The sequence below is a fragment of the Ceratocystis lukuohia genome (genome assembly GCF_044167205.1).
Source record: "Ceratocystis lukuohia strain C4212 chromosome Unknown Supercontig3_pilon, whole genome shotgun sequence".
NCBI lineage: Eukaryota > Fungi > Ascomycota > Sordariomycetes > Microascales > Ceratocystidaceae > Ceratocystis > Ceratocystis lukuohia.
This window is the reverse complement of record NW_027263522.1, coordinates 1,996,780-2,016,509: the sequence shown is the minus strand read 5'-3', so window position 1 is coordinate 2,016,509 and position 19,730 is coordinate 1,996,780. Positions and strand designations below refer to the sequence as shown.

At 46.8% G+C, this 19,730-nt stretch overlaps 5 protein-coding genes across 5 annotated transcripts; 1 reads left to right on the top strand and 4 right to left on the bottom strand.

Annotated features, from left to right (window-relative positions):
- Positions 1–60: 60 nt before the first annotated feature.
- On the bottom strand, positions 61–4,635 carry HOO65_030536 (wd repeat domain-containing protein; the record flags this gene model as incomplete). The annotated part of the gene is made up of 8 exons (XM_071001773.1): positions 61–570; positions 656–906; positions 967–1,213; positions 1,279–1,722; positions 1,830–3,234; positions 3,451–4,124; positions 4,226–4,414; positions 4,555–4,635. The coding sequence occupies 8 exons, from the start codon at positions 4,633–4,635 to the stop codon at positions 61–63; spliced, it is 3,801 nt and encodes a 1,266-aa protein (XP_070860215.1).
- A 694-nt stretch (positions 4,636–5,329) lies between these two features.
- Positions 5,330–8,659, bottom strand: HOO65_030535 (WD repeat protein; the record flags this gene model as incomplete). The annotated part of the gene is made up of 2 exons (XM_071001824.1): positions 5,330–8,530; positions 8,603–8,659. The coding sequence occupies 2 exons, from the start codon at positions 8,657–8,659 to the stop codon at positions 5,330–5,332; spliced, it is 3,258 nt and encodes a 1,085-aa protein (XP_070860214.1).
- Positions 8,660–11,080: 2,421 nt separating this feature from the next.
- Positions 11,081–12,475, top strand: HOO65_030534 (Conidiophore development protein hymA; the record flags this gene model as incomplete). Its single annotated transcript, XM_071002195.1, has 3 exons — positions 11,081–11,246; positions 11,434–11,915; positions 12,011–12,475. 3 exons carry the CDS (start codon positions 11,081–11,083, stop codon positions 12,473–12,475), a joined length of 1,113 nt encoding a protein of 370 aa, XP_070860213.1.
- An 899-nt stretch (positions 12,476–13,374) lies between these two features.
- On the bottom strand, positions 13,375–14,160 carry HOO65_030533 (NPP1 domain protein; the record flags this gene model as incomplete). The annotated part of the gene is made up of 1 exon (XM_071000437.1): positions 13,375–14,160. The coding sequence occupies one exon, from the start codon at positions 14,158–14,160 to the stop codon at positions 13,375–13,377; it is 786 nt and encodes a 261-aa protein (XP_070860212.1).
- Positions 14,161–17,360: 3,200 nt separating this feature from the next.
- HOO65_030532 (SWIB/MDM2 domain-containing protein) lies at positions 17,361–19,175 on the bottom strand (the record flags this gene model as incomplete). Its single annotated transcript, XM_071002069.1, has 4 exons — positions 17,361–17,876; positions 18,046–18,648; positions 18,721–19,004; positions 19,106–19,175. The coding sequence occupies 4 exons, from the start codon at positions 19,173–19,175 to the stop codon at positions 17,361–17,363; spliced, it is 1,473 nt and encodes a 490-aa protein (XP_070860211.1).
- Positions 19,176–19,730: the final 555 nt, after the last annotated feature.

The window sequence follows — 19,730 nt, the reverse complement described above, 5'->3', positions numbered from 1 at the left end:
TTTTTTTTTATAAATTCCATGTTTTCTCCTATGTTCTCAAGCCTTTACTACTCAAAACATCTAGAATCCAAAACTATCCAACAGCGAATTAGCATCTGGCTCATAAAACATTGTCGGTGCTGGCTTTGCTGCTTTGACCTTCTCTGGGACTGGCCCAGCTGACTGGCTAGAAACATTCGCGTTTTTATGCAACTGGCCTCCAAGCCGCAACTCATCCATTGGAATATCCGTAACCACCAACGATCTCCGACGCTGGTTCACAAGGCTAAGTGGGTCGACATCGGCAATGGAACTACGTTTCATCCGCGGATGTGACAGGTGCGAGAATTCCCAGTTACGCACCAGGCCAAGACCCAGGAGATCGCACCCCATCCGATCATAAAGCTTTGCGCTGTGCAGTACAAAGTCCCACTCCGCGCGCGGAGTGATTTTAGCCGCACCGCGAAGTGTTTGAAGCGTCTTTTGTTTTAGTTGTGCGTACAAAACAACCAACGCCGGGTCATCAGTAAGGAACATGCGTGATTTGATGTCAGGCAAGCACGGAGTTTCCACAAGAGTGTACACGGGGTTCTAAACAGTAATCAAATATTAGATGTCCGGTTTGTTTGAAACGTAGTCGCTTTGCCGCGCTTAACAGGGACATTAAGCAACTTACAATAAGAGTTTGTACGGCCATGTCCTTTCGTTGCAGCATCCAAAATGCCCATGATGCCAGCCATCTATTTCCATCTTCGGCAGCCAACGGCAGCACTTGTTCTTCCAGAAGCTTCTTCAGGACTGGCCCGTTGTCTCCTTCATATACACGAGTGATGGCAATTGCTAATTGCAAGTCCTTGAGCTGCTTCAGGCAGACACTGACGGCATCCTGAAGACAGTCGCCAAGAAGAAACCAAGCAGCAGCATAGCCTTGACATATGTTAGTGCACAGATCTCCCTAATAGCTTTTCCAAGTCCTCCATCACTTACGAAATCGACGCTTGCTTAGCAAAGCGTAGGCGTTTTTCATAGCTACAGTGCGCCACTTTGGCTCGTCAAAGTTGTTTGCCAGAATCTTCTGTGTAGGTGCCTGCTCCTTGATTCCTGAAGCCACTCTCCACAGGCCCTGGAGAATTGTCTTGCGCTTAAGCGCCAAGTAGAAAAGACTACAGTCGATGGGGCTCTTGTCGTCATTTTTAGTGTACTCATTGCGAGCAATTTGCTCAAACCGCTTTCTCTATAGTGAGCGTTAGTAGGCAAGAGAACAGAACAAAAGGACGCGGGGAAAAAGAAATAACTAACCACTGATGTCTCATCAGCCAACCACATAAACACACCAATCTCCCGTGCATCCTCCCATATCATCCTGCTATGGTATTGCCGATCAACGAAGTCTCCCAGGACGTCCTGACTTGTCGAGTGAAAGGCCCAGTTAATCTCTCTCCATGACATGTGCATTTCATTCGTACGGCCCCTCCGCAGCACATGCTGTCTAAAGAAAAGCATGAAACGCGCACCATTCTCGTCTAGAGACCTTCTCTGCCCCTCTACCATCCCACAGCACTCAACAATGTCGGCCAGTTGGATCTGCTCGTGGCCTGAAAGCTGGGTCAGCTTGACGACTGTGAGCTTTTCGTTGATGGCCAGCGCAATTTCATCGGAGAAAGCCTCTTCATGGTCATCGTGTATATTATGCGAGGAAAAGCCGCCAATATCATCAACGTCCAATCGCATGCTCTGAGGTTTCTATAGGGGGACAATGAAAGATTAGCATGGCATACCTAACATACAACACAGAAAGTAATATAACAGCATAACCCATCCAGAATGATTAGCAGACCAAGTTGACTTACATTAGACAGGTAAAATTCCTCCATTGGAATACCCAAATAGTTATCCACCTCCTCTCCCTCAACATGATACTTAAGCGTCTGGTGCAGAGCCACGAGAATTCTATGCACTATTGCCGTTTTTCCAGCTAACATGCACTGACTAAGAAACTGCGGGTGAAAGACCGGAAGCGGGCCACTCAGCCGCTGGACCACCTCGAACAAATCCCACGTGCCAGATTTGCGCTTTGGCAACTTAAGATCATTAACCAGAGACTCGGACAGCTCAATTCTGCGATCATACGTGAACAGTTGATTTCCCGCGCCCACCACCAAATGGCCATCTCCTAGCCATGCGGAGTCCCCAACAGGATGTGGAGAGAGATCGCGGATGTTTATTTCTCGGATGGGTGCCCAGGCGGGTCCCTTGTTAAGATAGTCGAAGCGCATCTGTGAGAGAAGCACGACACGATATTGGTAACCAACAGCTAGGATCGACTGCTTGTCAGGCGTTGACGTCCAATCAAGGTCGCGAATTGCATCTCCGGTCTGTAGTCCTGCATTATATTCTAAACGCCCACTCCCAATGTCCCAAATAGTCAATTGTGTGCGTGAGCTATTCGCAAGAGCTGCTTTTTTCAGAGTACTGCCACTGACTAATGCAGGGTTTTCAATGCCAGTCTCAGTGTGCGACGTCGCTAGCCAGCCAACAGTGTCCTTATTAGGATCTAGTCGGCCCGTCCAGAACGTAACCCGGCCTGAGCTAGTATATGAGATGGCGACATCCCGAGCAAAGACGTCAAGGAAGCCGAAGCTTGAATGGCTTTCTCCCGCTGGGTCTACCGGCACCACATACGAAAGCCCTTCAGCGTCCTCACCCTCTAAATCAAAGGAACAAAAGTCTCTGATCGAGCCTTGATCAGCACCACCACCACAACTGCTGGCAAGGATTTCGTTGTAATGAGGTAAGGAAACCTCCCATACAAGGCCCTTGCACTCTGAAGTAATCGTAGCAATGTGCGCAACAGTGTAGTCCTTGACATCCCTGCGAGGAAGGATAACTAAACACAAAGGCCTGCCACCCATCTCCACCTCTCGGCTAGCCATAAGCCTTGCTTCTTTATGCCGGCAATCCCACAGAGAAACTGCGCCTCCTCTTAACAGCACCACAAATCGACCTTTTCTGAGAACGCATATTCGCTGGATAGCACCAGACCCAGGGATGGCAGATTGGCGAAGGAGAGGAGTTGGAGTTTTTTTATACCCGTGGTGCCATACAAAGCTCTCGCCTTCATTGGTACGCGACACAATCGCCCGGCCACTGTAATTTCGCACAATTTTTGTAATCGGCATGCTGTGGCCATCCCATGTGGCCTTTGGTGTAAGTCTTCCAAACTTTTGACTGCTAGATGGTCTCGAGTCCAAGAGCCTAGTAAGCAAAGTCTCATACACATCTATCCTCCCATCCATATAGTGGAAAAATATCTTGTGGACGCCCGACCTACGGTCGCAATAGTTTGATATGCGTACAAAGTCAGACTTTATCCCGGGGAAAAAAAGGTCCGTGGAGACTACACTGGCAATATTAAAAATGGCTTGAATGCCACGTGTTGCGTGATTGACGTTTTCCAGTGCCCAGACCGACATTGACCCTTCGCCATTGAAAACCAAACATAGCTCGGGATTTTTGTTTGCAACCGCAATGAGATGCTCGACAGCTTGTGGAAGTTGTGTTGAGTCCTCGCCCTCCTTCTGCAAAGCACGCTCAACACTAGTCTTAACATGGCGTTCATCCATTATAAAGGCCCAGCGCATACCCTCTGGTTTCTCCCGGTCGCCCAGTCTGTGGTCTTCCACTGCCATGTCAAGATCCAGACTTCCCCATTTCTGGAGATGCTGCTGTGTCCCATCGGCCGGCAGCCAGACTCTGAGATGGTTGTCAAGACTAAATGTGTACAGTGTGTTTTCGATGGTGACTCCCGCATCCACTGGCTTGCGCCATTGAAGTCGTGAGACTGGTTCTTGGTGCTTAACATATGTCATTTCAAAGCGCACATCTTGCGAGCCGAAGGTTATACGGCGCCAGATTTTGACTAAGCCGTCAGAGTGGGCACATGAAGCAATGTACGCTGAATCGTATGAGAGCTCGGCTATATATACTGGGCTTGGAAGAACTTTATGCCACACTAGCTGGGTATCTTGGTCGGTATTGTATAGCGAGAGGCTGTGGCTGCCTATTAAAAGCTCATCGCGAGCTCCCCATGACAGCGTAGTCAAATCGGCAGGGTCGCTGATAGGTATCGTAGACTCGAGTGTCCACTACGAGATTTTAACGCCTGCATTAGTGCATGAAAGAAGCAAAGCCTTGGAAAGCTAGAAGCCGTAAACTATACTAGAGCACAGTACGAGACGAGACACACCTTTGGTGGGAGGAATAGCTGATTGTCTGGCACATAGATGCGAGCCCTAGATCTGGTGCACGTGGCAATCTTGCCCAAAATTTCGTCAAACGCAACAGCTTCGAGCTCAGAATCGTCATCATCGTAAATTGTTTGCAGTATATTTTGAGCGTCATCCAAGATTGTAAAGGCATTACCAGTGATGTAAACCTAAGCGAAAAGCAGATCATAGTCACAGAGTCAGTCAGGGTAGACGCGTCTAGCAGCGTTGAGCACTGAGGGGAATCACACAGACTGGGGCCGCCAGGGCCGTCAATGATGCCGCTTATATCAAACTTGGAGCTTCTTACTGTGATGTGTCTTGCGCCCCAAATGCCAATGGCCAGAGCTTGAAGTTTTGCATTGGGTTTCCCGGGTAATACCGATTTCATGATAGAAAGTCAATTGTATAGGACGGGATTAGAAAGAGGCAACTAAGAAACAAAATTTGAGCCCTCAAACAAGCTAAACTACCAAAGAAGAAGAGAGAGTAGGAAGACAGCAGTAAACACCAATCATTAGAGAAGCAAGTTCGATTAATGCGCTCGACTAAAAGCACAAGGGTGTGATGGTTTGTATATACCGGGGTAGTTATGCATTTAACGAGGCGATAGGATGAAGCCAAGCTACATTCCTAATTTGGAACCTTAGGTATGTCCTAAATGGTATAAAGTCACAATAAAATATATTTAGATTTAGATGCTTCATTAATTCATGAGCACCACTTGGTTGTCTTTTCCCAACCTAAGAACGACGCGTTGTAATGATCCAAGACTTCAACACAAAGGAGGCAAAACATAGAATGAAATTGCCGCTCAAAAACAAGAAATAAGATAAATAGAAAAACGTCCAATGAGCTCCGATGATGAACAATACAAGTACCCAAGGCATAACCACATAACCAAGGCCGCGGCACTAGGCCCTCTAAACTCTGCCAAAAGACAACCTTGTTCCCAAAAAAAAAAAAAGTGACAGCAAACTACCAACGCCATAGCCCAACAGTAAAGCAGAAACAAAAGGTTGTATATACGTAAACATAATCAAGATCACGTACCATCTTCCTCTAGGGGCTCTTCATCCAGGTCATCAAGCGCCCGCGTGGGCCTCCGGGGACTGAAACAATGCTATACGGAGCGGCTGGCTTTGTACTGGCATGAGCCCAGCAGACTGTGTATATAGGCCTGGGCCTGTGGCGCGGGGCTCTTGTTCTCCCTGTCCTCCACCATGATATATGGCTCGAAGCTCCCGTTCGTATGGCGTGGAAAGAGCCATTGAGGGTGTCGTAGATGATAAAGCAGCTACGGAGCGTGCCAATCCTGTGCGGCGCGTGGGGGTATTTGCCATGATTTCATAAAGTTCAGACGTCGGTCGTGATGCGACATGCGAAACAACGGGCTGTGATCGAGTGCTAAACCGGGCTATACTATTAGGCGCGGTTGAGGACATCGGCTGTGGTGCCGGAGTGTGAACCCAAAGATGCTGTTCGTTCGCAGGAAACGACGATGTCATATTTTTGTTTGCTGCCTCAAGCCATGCCAAGAACTCCTGGTGAACCAACTTAGACATACGCTTCTTCTCGCGACGAGGGGCGTTTGCCTGTTTTTCTTCAACGGCTTCCATGGCAAGGTCCCAATACTCCCAGGCCTCTGTGACTACCTGGTGCGCCCATATGGCCCATGACGTAGACTCATTGTTATTTCTAACATCAGCTTGATCTAGCCACAGGCTTAACATAGAAGAAAACATCTTTTCGGCACCATCAACCTCGACCGACTCCTCAATTTCACCTAGCCAGAAGCATGCTGACAGCCAGGTTTCCAGGGAACGTGAGACCAAGTATCGGTTATGCCTGCGCTGGGCTACTTTACAGCGGTGAGTCTGTGCATTCCCTCGCTGAATACTCTCTCCCCATAGCTTCCAGCACCGCTGGACAAGACGTTCTTTCTGCAGTGCTCTACCTTTAGTGAAGGCTGCAGCAAGACGTTCTTTGCGGACTTCTTTTGACCGCTCAACCCATGGCAAAAAGTAACAGGAGGTGGTGAGAAAATACTCCCCCCGGTTAGACCACCGCCTCATCTCAGGCTGGCAACGTGATGCTTGTTTCCACTCTAGCAGGCAATCCGATATCGTGTCAATGGCTTCCCGTCTACTAACACGAGCTTCTGTACGCGATAGTGTACAAGAAACAACAGCCCAGTTATGTAGATAACTCTCGAGAACGGTATGACTAGCTTGGCGAGCAGCCTTGGTCATGCTAGCCTTAGAATTCATATCCGTGAGAATTCCCGTGTAGCTAAGCCAGGAAGAAAACAAGACTTCCTTGAGATTTTGATCTCGCCTGCGCTGGAAGACTGCCATGCGTTGCAACAGATTCCAATCTCTAAAGGCTACACTACGCAACTTGTGTCTGCTGCTATTCTGCATCCAGCAACATTTCGCTTCAAGATTCCAATCACGAAGAGCATCCATGGTTAGTTTTCCATCGTACGTCCGTTGTAAGTCAGCTTCGACGTCGATGGCTCCCCAAATTTGAAAGAGACTCGAGGCTTGGTAATAGGCCATAAGATGAGACCCGTGATTCCATTGCTTTAGTTTAAGATCAGACCACCCATGCCAAAGAGATATTATCTTGCGGGCAATGGCGATCTGATACTTGTGTTCAAGGCGACTTCCATGAGCCATCTTAGACTCAGTGACTTGAAGCCATTGACCCATAATGCAGCGGCGGATGTTGCGATTCCGGTGCTCTTCGGCCAAGCGTTCTCTATACTCGCGCTTCCATTCCCGTAGAGTCATATTAGCTACTCTGCTTGAACACAATACATCGGCCTTGTGCTCTCTTCGCGCGGTTTCATGAGAAAATTCGGCCCATCTTTTGAAATTAATAGTCAAAACAAAGCGATGTGACATGGCCAGATATCCCAGAGTAAGCTTCTTCCAGCTATCAAAATGCCGCTTGCGCAAGATGTGACGCCTAGCAACAGCAATGCGCTCCGCCTCGACTTTCGAGTAGGCCAGCCAAATAACAAAATTGTTGGTAATTTGGTAAATCTGACCAGCCCGGGTAGCCACACGCTCAATCTTAACGTACTCTTGTTGTTTCTGGGCAGCCTTAGCCTCTTCGATTCGTTGTTTCTTAAGAAAGAATGCTTGGTCTTGCCATTGCATTATCGTAATTTGCATAGTGCACCGGCGCTGCTCCGTCATAGCCATAGCTTCGTAGTAATCTTCAGTAGCAGGCCAAGATTTAGCCTTGTCGCGCCACCAACGAAAAAGTCGCGTGGCATTCGTGACGAGGTAGAAATCATATGCAAGCTGAGCGCGTGCTTCCATTTCGTCTAGATTCGCATCGAGTCGTCGGAGGACATGTGAAGGCTGTGTTGTTTGTGTAGGTGAAGAAGGTGCAGGTATCACCCGGGCCGCAACGTGTTCAAATACTGGATCACGTTCTATTGTAGTATTTTCGGAGGGAGAATGGTGATTTTTTCGCCGGGACGTTGGCGCATATTGTGTAGCGATAACAGAAGGGGTTTTCTGCATGTGAGAAGTCTTTGGTCTATTGTCATTGTTGATATGCACAGGCACAGTAGGCTCATATGCATCTTCAACATCTTCATATCCAGCTTCTTTATCCCCAATTCCTTCTTCCTCTTTTTGTTCTTGTTCGTGTTTGGATTCTTTGGGATTTCCGCTGGTTTCATCGGCGTTATCGTTGTCAATCCCCAGATCGCGCATTTGTCGCCGAGCTTCCATCAGCCAAGTAGCAGTCCTAGGCATTTCGTAAGGAGGTCGGGCTGAGGCATCACCCACAGGCTTCGCAGCAGCAAATTCTTGAGTTACATCAGGGGATGAGTGCGATATTTCAGGGATTCGTGGCGAGGCAGTCGTCTGGGCCGTTCCATTTTCATAGCTACTTTCCTCGGCTTGTATCTGGTGTGTTTGTTCCTCGGGGACTGTTGTAAGAGACTGGCGACGGGCGCGCAGAGGATACTCAGTAGTAACGGCGCCAGTAACGTCGTCGAAAATTATCTGGATTCCCATGCGATCCAAGACAATCTCAAACTTTTTGATCAATGGTTCATCACCCCTCTCGCCGCCAATGCGGAACAAAATGCGAGAGAAATGCTGGTCATCGTCAGGGTCAATCCCATGGGCAGGGAGAATCTCGTCATATGCGCGGAAGAGTGCGCTTGTAGGAATACATTCTGAAGGTGGGAGCGTATCTAGCAGATACTGAGCAGCCTTGACGATTTCGTGAAGAATTTGGATATCTATGTAAACGCATGGCTATGTAAGCAAGACCAGTCGCGCATTGGGAAGCCAAAATGGGGCGCGTAAAAGCAACACACGTTAACGCACCTGAGTTAGAGTAGTACTCGTCCGAACCAAGCGACGGTTTAGACATCGAGGGTTCATTATGGAAAGGGGGTAGATTGTAGTTTTGGGGTGGTAAGGACGGCGTATAATTATGTATATGAGCGCTAAAGGTATTCTTGTTGTCGAGGCTGACGTGATTAAGCAGAGGCTGTGCCGACAAAGATAGCGAGGACTGCATGAGGAGCCTGGCTGCCGACAGCGCATGCTAAGCAGCGCATGGCAGGCTCAAGCAAATCGAGATAGGTACAAGCAATGTGCCAGAGTCGCGATGGCAGAGGCGGCGGTAGGAATCGAGACAACAAGTGTAATAGAGAGACGAGGGAAAATATGGTAAAGCAGGATAGGTAAAAGCAATAGCAAAGATGACGTGGAATACAATAGCAAGAACAAGTCAGCAATAGAGATTAAAGACGGGGAATAGATGGAAAATCTCCAAGTTCAAGCAAGACTGGTGATAACAGAGCAAATTGGCGACCTTGGCGCGCGACAGCGAATAGGTGAGGGGAGAATGTCAATCGCAAAGCAACAAATAAATAGCTAGTTCTCAAGAGAGGAATGTAGGAGGGACAGAAAAAAAAAGGAAAAATAAAAAGAGAAACAAAAGGAGAAAACAGACCAAGACGGAGGAATAGGCCGCCCAAGATTTTGATATTCGGAGAGAAAAAGTAGGGTGAATGCAAATGTGGGTCTCCTTCCGGCTTGTATACTGCTGCTATCTTGTTTCTGTCTCTATGTACCCCTTAGTATCTTTCTGTTAGTTAGTGTCCAAGTCTCCAATATTCGCCGTTCCTAAAACATACCAATACAAATACATGCGAATAACAAGTTTTGTCTTGTCGGCTAAACTTCTTGCCTCCCTATAGCTTCAGGAACGTAGATTCTTTAAGTCGCGTCAAGTTCTACCAAGCATGCAAACACGACGCGTTGAGTGGGGATATTTCAGCTCTGGCCAATGACAAGGGCCCATCTGTATTTTGTGCATGTACTAGGCAAGCCACACGCCACAGTTGTAGTAGGACGCCCATCTTGCAACAGGCTTTGCCCAAACTTCCAGCTCGGCTCTTCCGGCCTCCGGCCCATTACCTAACCAATCACCCCCCATCATGTCTCTAGCTCCGCCTTCAACTACTCGCCCAGTTCGGCGCATCGCCGCCGCAGCTACGCAATGCTCCACCGAAGTATATTAACCCGCTGACTTTTCTTTTGCAACTAATTTAGTGCTAATCACCTCAAAAGGCTACCATCTATGGAAAGTGTATCGTGGCAGATTATAACTCGGTACATAAAAACAAATGCGCAGAAGAGTTTCTGCGACTCAAAAACTGCTTCATGGTAAGAATACAGCGACGGTACTGCTCTTCTCTTGTATCCTACCCATATACTGACGCTTAACCTTCAAGATTGCCATGAAGAGCAAGGCATAATAACTTTGGTAGCTTCAGGGTTATTCACAACAATAGGGTTATAGATAGAACTTGTCAATTTCCTCCACCTTAGGGTTTGGTTTTCCTTGGAGCCAATGTGAAACTTGCAAAACTCCAAACTCAGCTAGTCACTGTAATGGCAAGTAAGCAATATTTTGCACTTTTACTCCTCGTGACATCTCTTGTAGCCGTCTTTACAAGACTCAAGGTGAACCTAAAGAACCCTATGAAAACAGATAAGAACAAGAGCGGCTCCATGCGTTTCATTTTCTGACCAAAACTTTGTAACGCTTTTGTAGTGGGGCAATCATCAGCTCAGCAACAACAACAAATAATAACAAATCTCCTTCTTTAGGCCTTAACTCAATCTTGGCATTCGCCAGCAGCTTTAAACCCTTCCCTTTTTCTTCTCTGGCTCACCTCCAATTTCTTCCTTTACCTTCAACTCCATGTCTGCCCCTGATTACATTGCTTGCACTGTTTCTACATACTTCTAAATCTCGACAGTTGTCATTGGTCTAACTTTCTTCGCTTTCATTCTTGCTCTTGGATCTTCTTACTGTCTTCGCCACGCTCGACCCCCCGCCCACCCGCCCAACCTTAACTCCTCTCCAAATTACCGCCGCCCTGTCCACTGCTTATAACGATTACCTCGTTTGGTTGCCCCTAGCTACACTAGATGCACGTTGTGCTCGTTGTTTTTGTAGACAAAGCCCAAGCCAAAACACATACACACTGCCGTCACTCTAATTCGACACATTTTTGCCGCAACTCCCCTCTCTATTTCTTTGCATTGGAGAACCAACCTCTATTATAGCCGTATTGTTTTGTTACCAACCAATTGCTCCACTTATCCCGGCGCAAACTAGACGGCATTATTCTGTCGCGATCTATCTCCTCTCACAACATCGCCAACCCTCACTAGTCAGCTGTCTGGTCATTCTTGCCATTGCTGCTACTGCTCTAGTACCTACTATCCAACCTCTCGGAACGCTCTACTACCCCCCCCCCCCTTTCCATTTGCCCCTCTCCTGCCATGTCGTTTCTCTTCGGCCGCACGAGGGCTAGAACAGCCCTCGATCTTCCTAAGCAGGCCCGTGAACATGTTAATCGCCTATCCATGGATTGGGCTCAGGGTGCTCCTGTTAAGACGGAAGAGCTAGCCAAAGTGTTGGGCCAGATGAAGCTGGTGCTACAAGACGGTAAGCCGCTCGATCCTGTTATCACGAAATAACCCGCTCTAGTGTCCATCGTATTCTATTGCTCACATAATTTCTATTATGATTCTCCTTGTCCCCTTCCCCTCCCTACCTCCTTCTACCATGCCACTTACGTGCTTGTGCATCCCGTTGGCTAACCCATGTCTTTCCTATTACCCTGGGGGTTTAGATGGCGATACTAGCTCTGATCAAATATACCAACTTGTAACCGGCATTATTGAAGAAGATCTTCTTTATCTTCTTGCAGTCAACCTCCATAAAATCCCATTTGAATCGCGCAAAGATACACAGGTCATATTTTCATATGTCTTCCGCTTCCGCCCGACGGGCTCTTCTCCCAAGTCAGACCCTGTTGCTCTATCCTATGTCATCAATCAACGGCCTCAGGTCCTACTAGAACTATGTCGTGGATACGACCATAAAGAGAGCGCCACTCCAGCAGGCTCTGTGTTGCGTGAAGTATTGAAATCCGAATCAGCGGCTGCCATCATCATGTATGATGATGCCGATGATAAGGGCTCTAGTTTTTATGGTGTGTCCAATATTGACCGTGATAAGCCACAATCAGGCAGAGGTGTGTTTTGGCGGTTCTTCGACTGGGTTGACAAGAGTTCATTTGAGGTCGCAGCTGATGCATTCACGACCTTTAGAGTATGTATCCTGCTTTTTTTTCTCTTTATTCCTCCCTGGACTCCGATGGTTCTATACCCAGTAGCTAACATCCCAACCCTGTCACGTGTATGTAGGAACTCTTGACAAAGCACAAGGATCTGGCCCCCCGCTTCCTGTCCGTAAACTTCGATCTTTTCTTTGGCCAGTACAACTCTATATTGGTGCAATCAAATAGCTACGTCACCAAGCGTCAGTCTATAAAGCTTCTTGGGGAGATTCTACTAGATCGTTCCAACTATTCGGTCATGACAGCCTATGTTGACAGTGGAGAGCACCTCAAGATATGCATGAACCTGCTACGTGACGACCGCAAAATGGTCCAATACGAAGGCTTCCATGTCTTCAAAGTATTTGTGGCCAACCCTCACAAATCTGTTGCTGTGCAAAAGATTTTGATTATGAATCGGGACAAGCTCCTTTCTTTCTTGTCACACTTCCTGGAGGACCGTACCGATGATGAGCAGTTCATAGATGAACGGGAGTTTCTTATCAAGCAGATTAAGAATCTGCCCCCAAGTCCAATCCCTCCTCAGCGGTAGTGCTGATGAACTTTGCCTTGTAGTGGCTGGTATCATAAGGATATGGATGCCAGGTCGCATTTCGCTTGTCTGTAGGCCAGACCAAGCTAGATGCGGGTGGCTATTGGCATCTTTAAACATACTAAACTACAAATACATAGAAAATAACCTGGATGTCACAAAGGCAATTGGTGGAATACGCCTTTATTTCTCTTTCTTTTCGTTTGGCGTATGTTATACTAGATAGATTTTATTAACACTTGAGATTCAAAATTGATTAAAATTTCCTGGCTATCAACATGCCAAAAGAAAAGTTTTGTTTTTGCGTCGTTTCGCATCGTCACATAACCATTAATACTGGGCGTCTCATCAAAACGAAGAACTACTGACAACGCAACGACACGGTCACATTAAATTTAAGTCATATTATGATGGGAATTCGAGCAATATATTTGGTAATGGCAGTAGATATATAAACATCAAACAGATTAAAGTCATATAACATGGCGTAAAAAGGTATAATCAGGCTGTTAAATACTAAGAAAGATAGGCAAGGCAGTCTTAGAGGCAAAGTAGCTTCTATAGCCACATATAAACGAGGACATAATGGGGGGAATAAAAGAGCATGAAAGGAAAGAAAAAGAAAACAAAGGGAAAAAAGACTCTCAGAAGTAAAAAACATCAAGAACAATCAAGATATGTAAAGAAGTGAAGGGTGTAAGTCAAAAGAAAGGAACTCGAGCCTCACGAGTCTTGCGCACGAGATTGCTGCCAAATTGAGGGATGAAATACCCCACAGCGAAAAGTAACAAAGGAGAAAAAGAAAAAAATCAAACAAGGCCTGATTTATCGCCGAAAACGACGGCAAGGAGATAAACAAGCCAGCAAGCCGCCCAGTAAATTGTAGTAGCAGCAGCCTCTTAGAAGGGGTTGGCTCTATCCAGCAGACGAAAGAAGTTGCCGTCCTTCAAGGGGAAATTGGCGTCACCGAAGTTGGCCTCGTCCAAAGACTTGCGAGCGAGATCGGGAAGCATCTCCCACTCGACCATGACTTGCTCACGGCCATTCCTGCCGTCCTTCTCAACATCAATAGAGTGGGTTCCAAAGAAAGCAATGTCCTGGTAGTACTTAATCTGCATACGCAGGTCACCATTGGGGAAGATACCCTCGGGAACATAATTATACTTGTTGTAAGTACTATGCTTAGAGGCACTGATTCCCAGGATCTTGGGGTCGCAGGAGTCGGGGTTGTCGATATAGATGATGAGATTCTCCCACTCATGACGGTGACCGGTTATGGCCAGACGGCCAGTCCCTTGGTCCTTTGGCATGTACCAGGCATACATAATGGCATAGCGTCCCTGATGCCAGCAACTACGGACGTACAGCTGGCCATCACTACCACGACACTTTCCACTTGGACTACCACCCTTCTTAAGGCCGCCGCTAATGTTGCCCTGAGCATCGACCGCAGGGTAGGGGAAGCACCCGCTGTCGATACGTATCCATGGCTGTAACTTGCGGTAAGCAGCACCAATCGCATTATTAGGGATGGCCTCTGGCAGAGCAACGATCTGGTCATGCCCCTTGGTAGGCGGGGCCCGGGCCATGAGTTGGTGGACAGGAGAGGTCTCAGCAATGGGAGCTGGAGCACCAAAAACACTAGATGCCACCAGGGCAATCATAGTAAATGACTTGAAGAGCATGTTGAAGATTCTAGACACAAATGAATGTCCGGGATATGCAAAAGAAAGAAATATGTTTGTTCATGTGAAATGATGAGAAAAAGAGACCGAATGAGTGTACAGGCCAGGCGAATGGCCAATGCAAAGCAAGAGAATAAATGATGAAGAAGCACGGAAAAGAGGAGAAGAGAAAGTAATGCAAAGCGTGATGGTCACAATGACAGAAGAGGCGCCTGTTTACCCAGCTTCCGGAGCATGGGACGGAGTGATATTATATATCGAATCGAGATGAGCCTGATCTCGATAGCGCTCTCTTCCTAGGCTCAGCAGTAAACCAATCCTGTTGGTTTATGCTATGTTGTCTATGCTTCCAAGGATAGACCGCGGGTCCATACGGCTGGCGGAGAGAGAGAGTTGGAGGGGTGTAGTGAGGAAGAAAGGCAGAAAAGAAACCATCATGGAGAAATGCCCTTGGGTGTGTGATTAAGCGCGTAGGAGGATGAGTAGTAAGAGTAGGGTGTGTGGATAGGCGGGCGTACAGTATAGTGTGTAACTGGGCGTGTGCCAGATGATTAAGACACGGGTGGGTGTATTCATCCTAGACCCTGCCTGCAGCATGTTCGCATGGATTTGGGGGCTTTCTAAAAGGGCTTGAGGGCCCCAGCTTCTCCAGAACTTTCCATGCGCGCTATACCTAGAAATCTTCGCCTTTGTAAAATGCCTTTCCCAAGTCTTAGTTAGGCCAGTCTGCTTGGTCCAGCTGGGAGCCTTGACTAAGTTTGGCTAGATTCGTCAATGCAACCTTCCTTCTGAGCCTTCAAGAAGCTCAAAATCAGGAACCAGCTTTTACTAGCAATTTTTATTACCCAACACGTCTAGAAGCGAAGAAAGAACAGTGCTTTTTTTTCACCATTTTTATAATCGTCCAGAGCCCAAGCTCCAGCGTCGCCATCGGCCTGCTTCTTTTCTTAGCCAAAGGCCTAGGTATTCTAGCAAAAAAAGCTATACCGTTTGCCAAAAGCTATGCCATTCTGTATTATAACATATGGCTTTTAACTCTGCCGCCTGGGTGAATTACTTCATGATGGCGCCAAGGACAAGAAGGAGAATAGGCAGCGATCCAGACTCAGCAAATCTTGACTAGATGGGAACAGCTTCGAAGATTCCTGCCTGCAAGCGAGGAAGTCTCAGATCGGGATAGATATGAGAGAAGCCGCCGCAATGATCACCCGGCCTTGACCTTGATGACGGTAAATCAATTTTCACATTTTAGGTTCGGCCATGACTCTCAGTTGAAGCTGAAAACCGCCCGGCCGCGATCTTGCAGATAGGCCTAGATTGACTTGTGATTAGAAATTGTTTTCCTATCAACTTTAAACCCGAAACTTGCTAGTTAAATAAACAAACATTACCACCAAAGATATCACAATGCTGCTAATGGATAAGCGAGTCGGCGTAGAAGTTAACAAGGCTAAAAGCGTGTACCTATGAGGGGCACAAAAATCTTCACTCTAAATTTACCCTATTTGTTTTATGCTCCGTTATCGCATTGCGATAACGGAATATTTTCAACGTCACCTATAGGGTTATCACATTTCTAGGGTCTAAGTCGCTATTTATTCTATTTTTCTGCTTTTTTCTCGGATCGTTCGGAATCTGGCAGATTGGTCTTTGGTCTTGTTTTAACTAGCCACTGGTTGTCGGTCTGTAACCTTCTCCGTCTTGTTTGCTTACCCTTGGTGCTTCTGGACAGGATTGATATCCCTGCAGGCGATCTTTAATGAATATTTTATCCATCAACTGTCCCATGACGTGCTCTAGCGGGCATTGCATGGTCTTGTGGCAAAGCTACCTTTGCATGTATAAGATTATGTATAGTTGATCTGTAGCTAGGAAGTCAGCTCTCTACATGTCTACTATCGCACATGCTCTCTTTTCTCTTCTCATCTCTTTTCCAATTATGAAACGATGCCAGCTCTGATGTGTATCGGCCTCAAACAGCAACCAAATAATTGAAATCCTTGTAATATTTTATTCATCAAACGGTGCCAACATTCCCTCAAAATTCCATGTCCTTGATTGACTGTCATCATTCCCTGACAAACAACTATGTTCTGGAACACTAAACAACTGGTCCTGGTAGAAGAACTAAAAACAAACAAACAGAAATCGGCTAATTAGTCATGAGCACGTTACCTGCACCCGAACTTTATTCAGGATAAGATGTTGAAATTGTGGGTCTAGATAGGCATGCTGCATTAAGTAATACTCTACTACAGCACTTGGTGGATACATGCTCAGTATGCTTGTCCTCAACATTTGATTTGATTTGAATATATTTAACGTCTACTGGTGTCCTCAGCATTTTGGCTCATACTTCCTTATAACCTCTTCTTCAACTCTAAAGTAGACTTTGTACCGCGAAAAACACTATATTATTGCATGTTCATCTGTATAGATAGGATATAAGCCATCCTATTGGTGGATAATCGCAGCATAACATGCCAAGTACGCGATTGACTGTGCCCATGTGGCTGCTTCTATCTTGCCATCACACGATAATTTCCCTTGGTTAAATCTTGGGGCGCTGCACAACATCACACTAACTAGTCATTTGCGCTTCAGCCCCTTTCTGCACCTTATAATTATCAATGTGCGCGGCGGTATCTAAACCCCATCTTTCCTGTTGGCCTTTTAGCCTGCGCTTCGGATGAACCAATCACCTGGACGACACTGAAAAGCATGAAAAAACCACACCCACGAGGTCATAAGAGCTATGCAGATAGTAAATTAGTGTGGCGCGCATGATCTCTTCCACGGGGTGCCTAGCGCGGGCCTAAAGCGTGCGCACGAACACAAACATACACCGTATGAATCCCCGGGCTTCTTAGCAACCCGGTGTTTAATCTAGATTTCACCGAGAACAGATTTAGTAGGATAGACATTATACAAAGCCCTTCATTAAACTCGATCTGACTTCAATAGACGCAAGACCCAACATATCCAACAAAGCAAAGACCCACCCCACCTTTCGCTTCTCTCATCCTCTTCTTAGCCTCTTTTGCGCATGTATGAGCTTTTCATCCTAAATCCCATCAATTATCCGGTGAACGATATCTGCACACATCCCTTCCTACAACCGCCATGTGTCGATATACATGCCAATCTTATGACCTGTGGCTGGTACAGGACTCCTCACCTCCTCTCTTTCCTCCCTAATCTCAGCGGTGCCTTGGCTGCTTGGAAAGGAGGATACTGACGCTTTCTTGGGCGGCAGATGTGGTCCATACACTGCCTTGTCCTCCCTTGCGCCATGTATCCGCGCCAGAGCCTGAGCTACCGCGAATAGTCTGACCGGAAATAACCTCGAGGTCACGCTGCTGTGAGCTGATCCACTTTCGCAAAAAGTTGACTGGGTCATTGGCTAGCGACATGAAAAATGTACGCTTGGCCTTGGACACGGAGATAGCTTGGATCAGGCTAGCCAGTTGCTCGTCTAGTCCTGACACTTCGCGCAGCATGGCAGCGTATGATGGGTGAGAAATGAACTTAACTATCTGAGTCTTAACGGGGGGTTCAACAAGAACTCGAACATCGTAAACCGAGGGTGTTGGGTCACTATGAAAAGCCTTGTCAACCCTGATAGTGTACGGAAGTGAAATTGGGGGCAATGGCTTCAGCTGGGGCGTAATGTAGTCGCCAAGCATGGGAATATGCCCAACATCGCTATTAACAATCTAAAATCAGGGGTTAAAATTCGTATTTGTCAGCATTTTATTCTAATCGGCCTCGCATGTCATTTATGATAAAAAATTATTGCTGCGCCGTCATGCGCGTAGGGACAAGCTCTTAACTGTTTTATTTAAGCGCTAGACGCGACATGAAAAAGGTCAAAAATTGACTTACCTTGCGGAGTAGATCATCACAGCGAAAATTGCGCCGCTCTTCATCCTCCTGAAGCTTGAAATAGCTGATATATTCGTAGAGTGCCTGAGCGACTTCTTGTCTAGTGCCTTCAGTCATGTCAACTATGTCAGCCAACTCTGGACTGAGCAAGTATCTCTCGGGTTCTTCGTGTCGCGTGAGATTGATTGTAATGTTCATGTTGTCGTCCCCATTACGGCGGAAGGAGAGCTCATCAAAGCATAAAGCTTCAGGCAATGGTGCATATGACGGCGTATTGGGCGGAAGATCGGGTCTTTTCCACTCAACCGTCTGTTCAGGTACATAAGATTGTGGGAACTCGACGTTCATAGCCCGGAAAAAGTGCGGGAGGTGGTACTCCATTGCTTCGTCGCCCTTGTTTTGGACATCTGAGCCCATATCATCATCGCTACCGTTCTTAGATTCTGGCCCCATATCGTCAGCTAGTAAACGGGCCTGGATTTTGACTTTATACGTGGAATCGACGGTCGAGCTAAAGTCGAAGCTGTCAACATTGAGGCTTGTTTGTTGCCAAGGCTGGTCTTCGACCGTGTTGGAAATCCAAATTCTTAGCGTGCGCCAATACTATACACAGATCATGAGAGTGTTAGCTAAGCTAATCGTTATGTATAAGTTATATTCTCACTTTAGATGTACCTTGGGGTAGCGATTCACACTATCCAGCGCATCTAACCGCTTGCGTGTAATAGTGGCATCCAAGCGACGCTCATAGTTGCGCAACTTGTTATAATGCTCTACGAGCTCACCGTCGGGGATACAATTTTCGATGCCCTCTGGCATGTTCTTGTCAGTGGGTTTCTGGCTACGTCGCTTCGCCATCTCAGCTTGTGCTTGTGCTTGGGCTTGTGCCTGTTGTGCCGCTGCCGCCGCTGCTGCTGCTTGCTGTTGAGCTAGTTGGGCCTGAGCCGCCGCATTGTTGGCTGTTTTGTAGGTTACATTATTAGTAAACTTGGCTCATTCAGCGTTGTCGTTTAGCCATAGTCGCGTAAGGGCGGAGGGGCCGAGGATGCCAAATACTTACCATTTTGTCCACGGCGACCTCCACGACCACCGGTGCCGGCGTTGAATTGGCGAAATTGGCCTCCGTGCATCGCGATAATATTATGAGCCTGTCGGTGTCAACTTTAGGCGATTGGAGGTTGACAATTACAAATAACAAATAGAGATAGCCAATGATTCTGTGTAATGGGCAGAATAGCCGTCAGTCGTAATTATACCTTAGAAGGCAGGAATCCAAAGGTAGTAGTTTACGGTTGGTCGATAAGTCCGGGCTAGCGTTGCTAAAGGTTCTGGTCGCGTCTTGGTCCTAATTTGACTATCACCAAATCCAGCCTCGCGAAATTTAACCCGTTGCCAGGGTTATTGTTTCAGTCACGTGATATAAATTTCCATCATCTTTATTAGGGTTAGAAAAAATCAGGCACTCAAATGGTAGCCTTTATTGGTCCTTGAACATTGAGTTCTACATGATTAATGTGGCAATTAACACTAAAACTTAATACGAAACATAACAAGTGATCCACAGATAAATGTTCAACTTCATTGTTGGTTGGAAGATGAAACTATCTTGCCAGTTGCTTGCCACCTGTACAATCTAGCTTTGATCGCATTACATACCAAACACCACGTAGTTTTGAAACGATTTT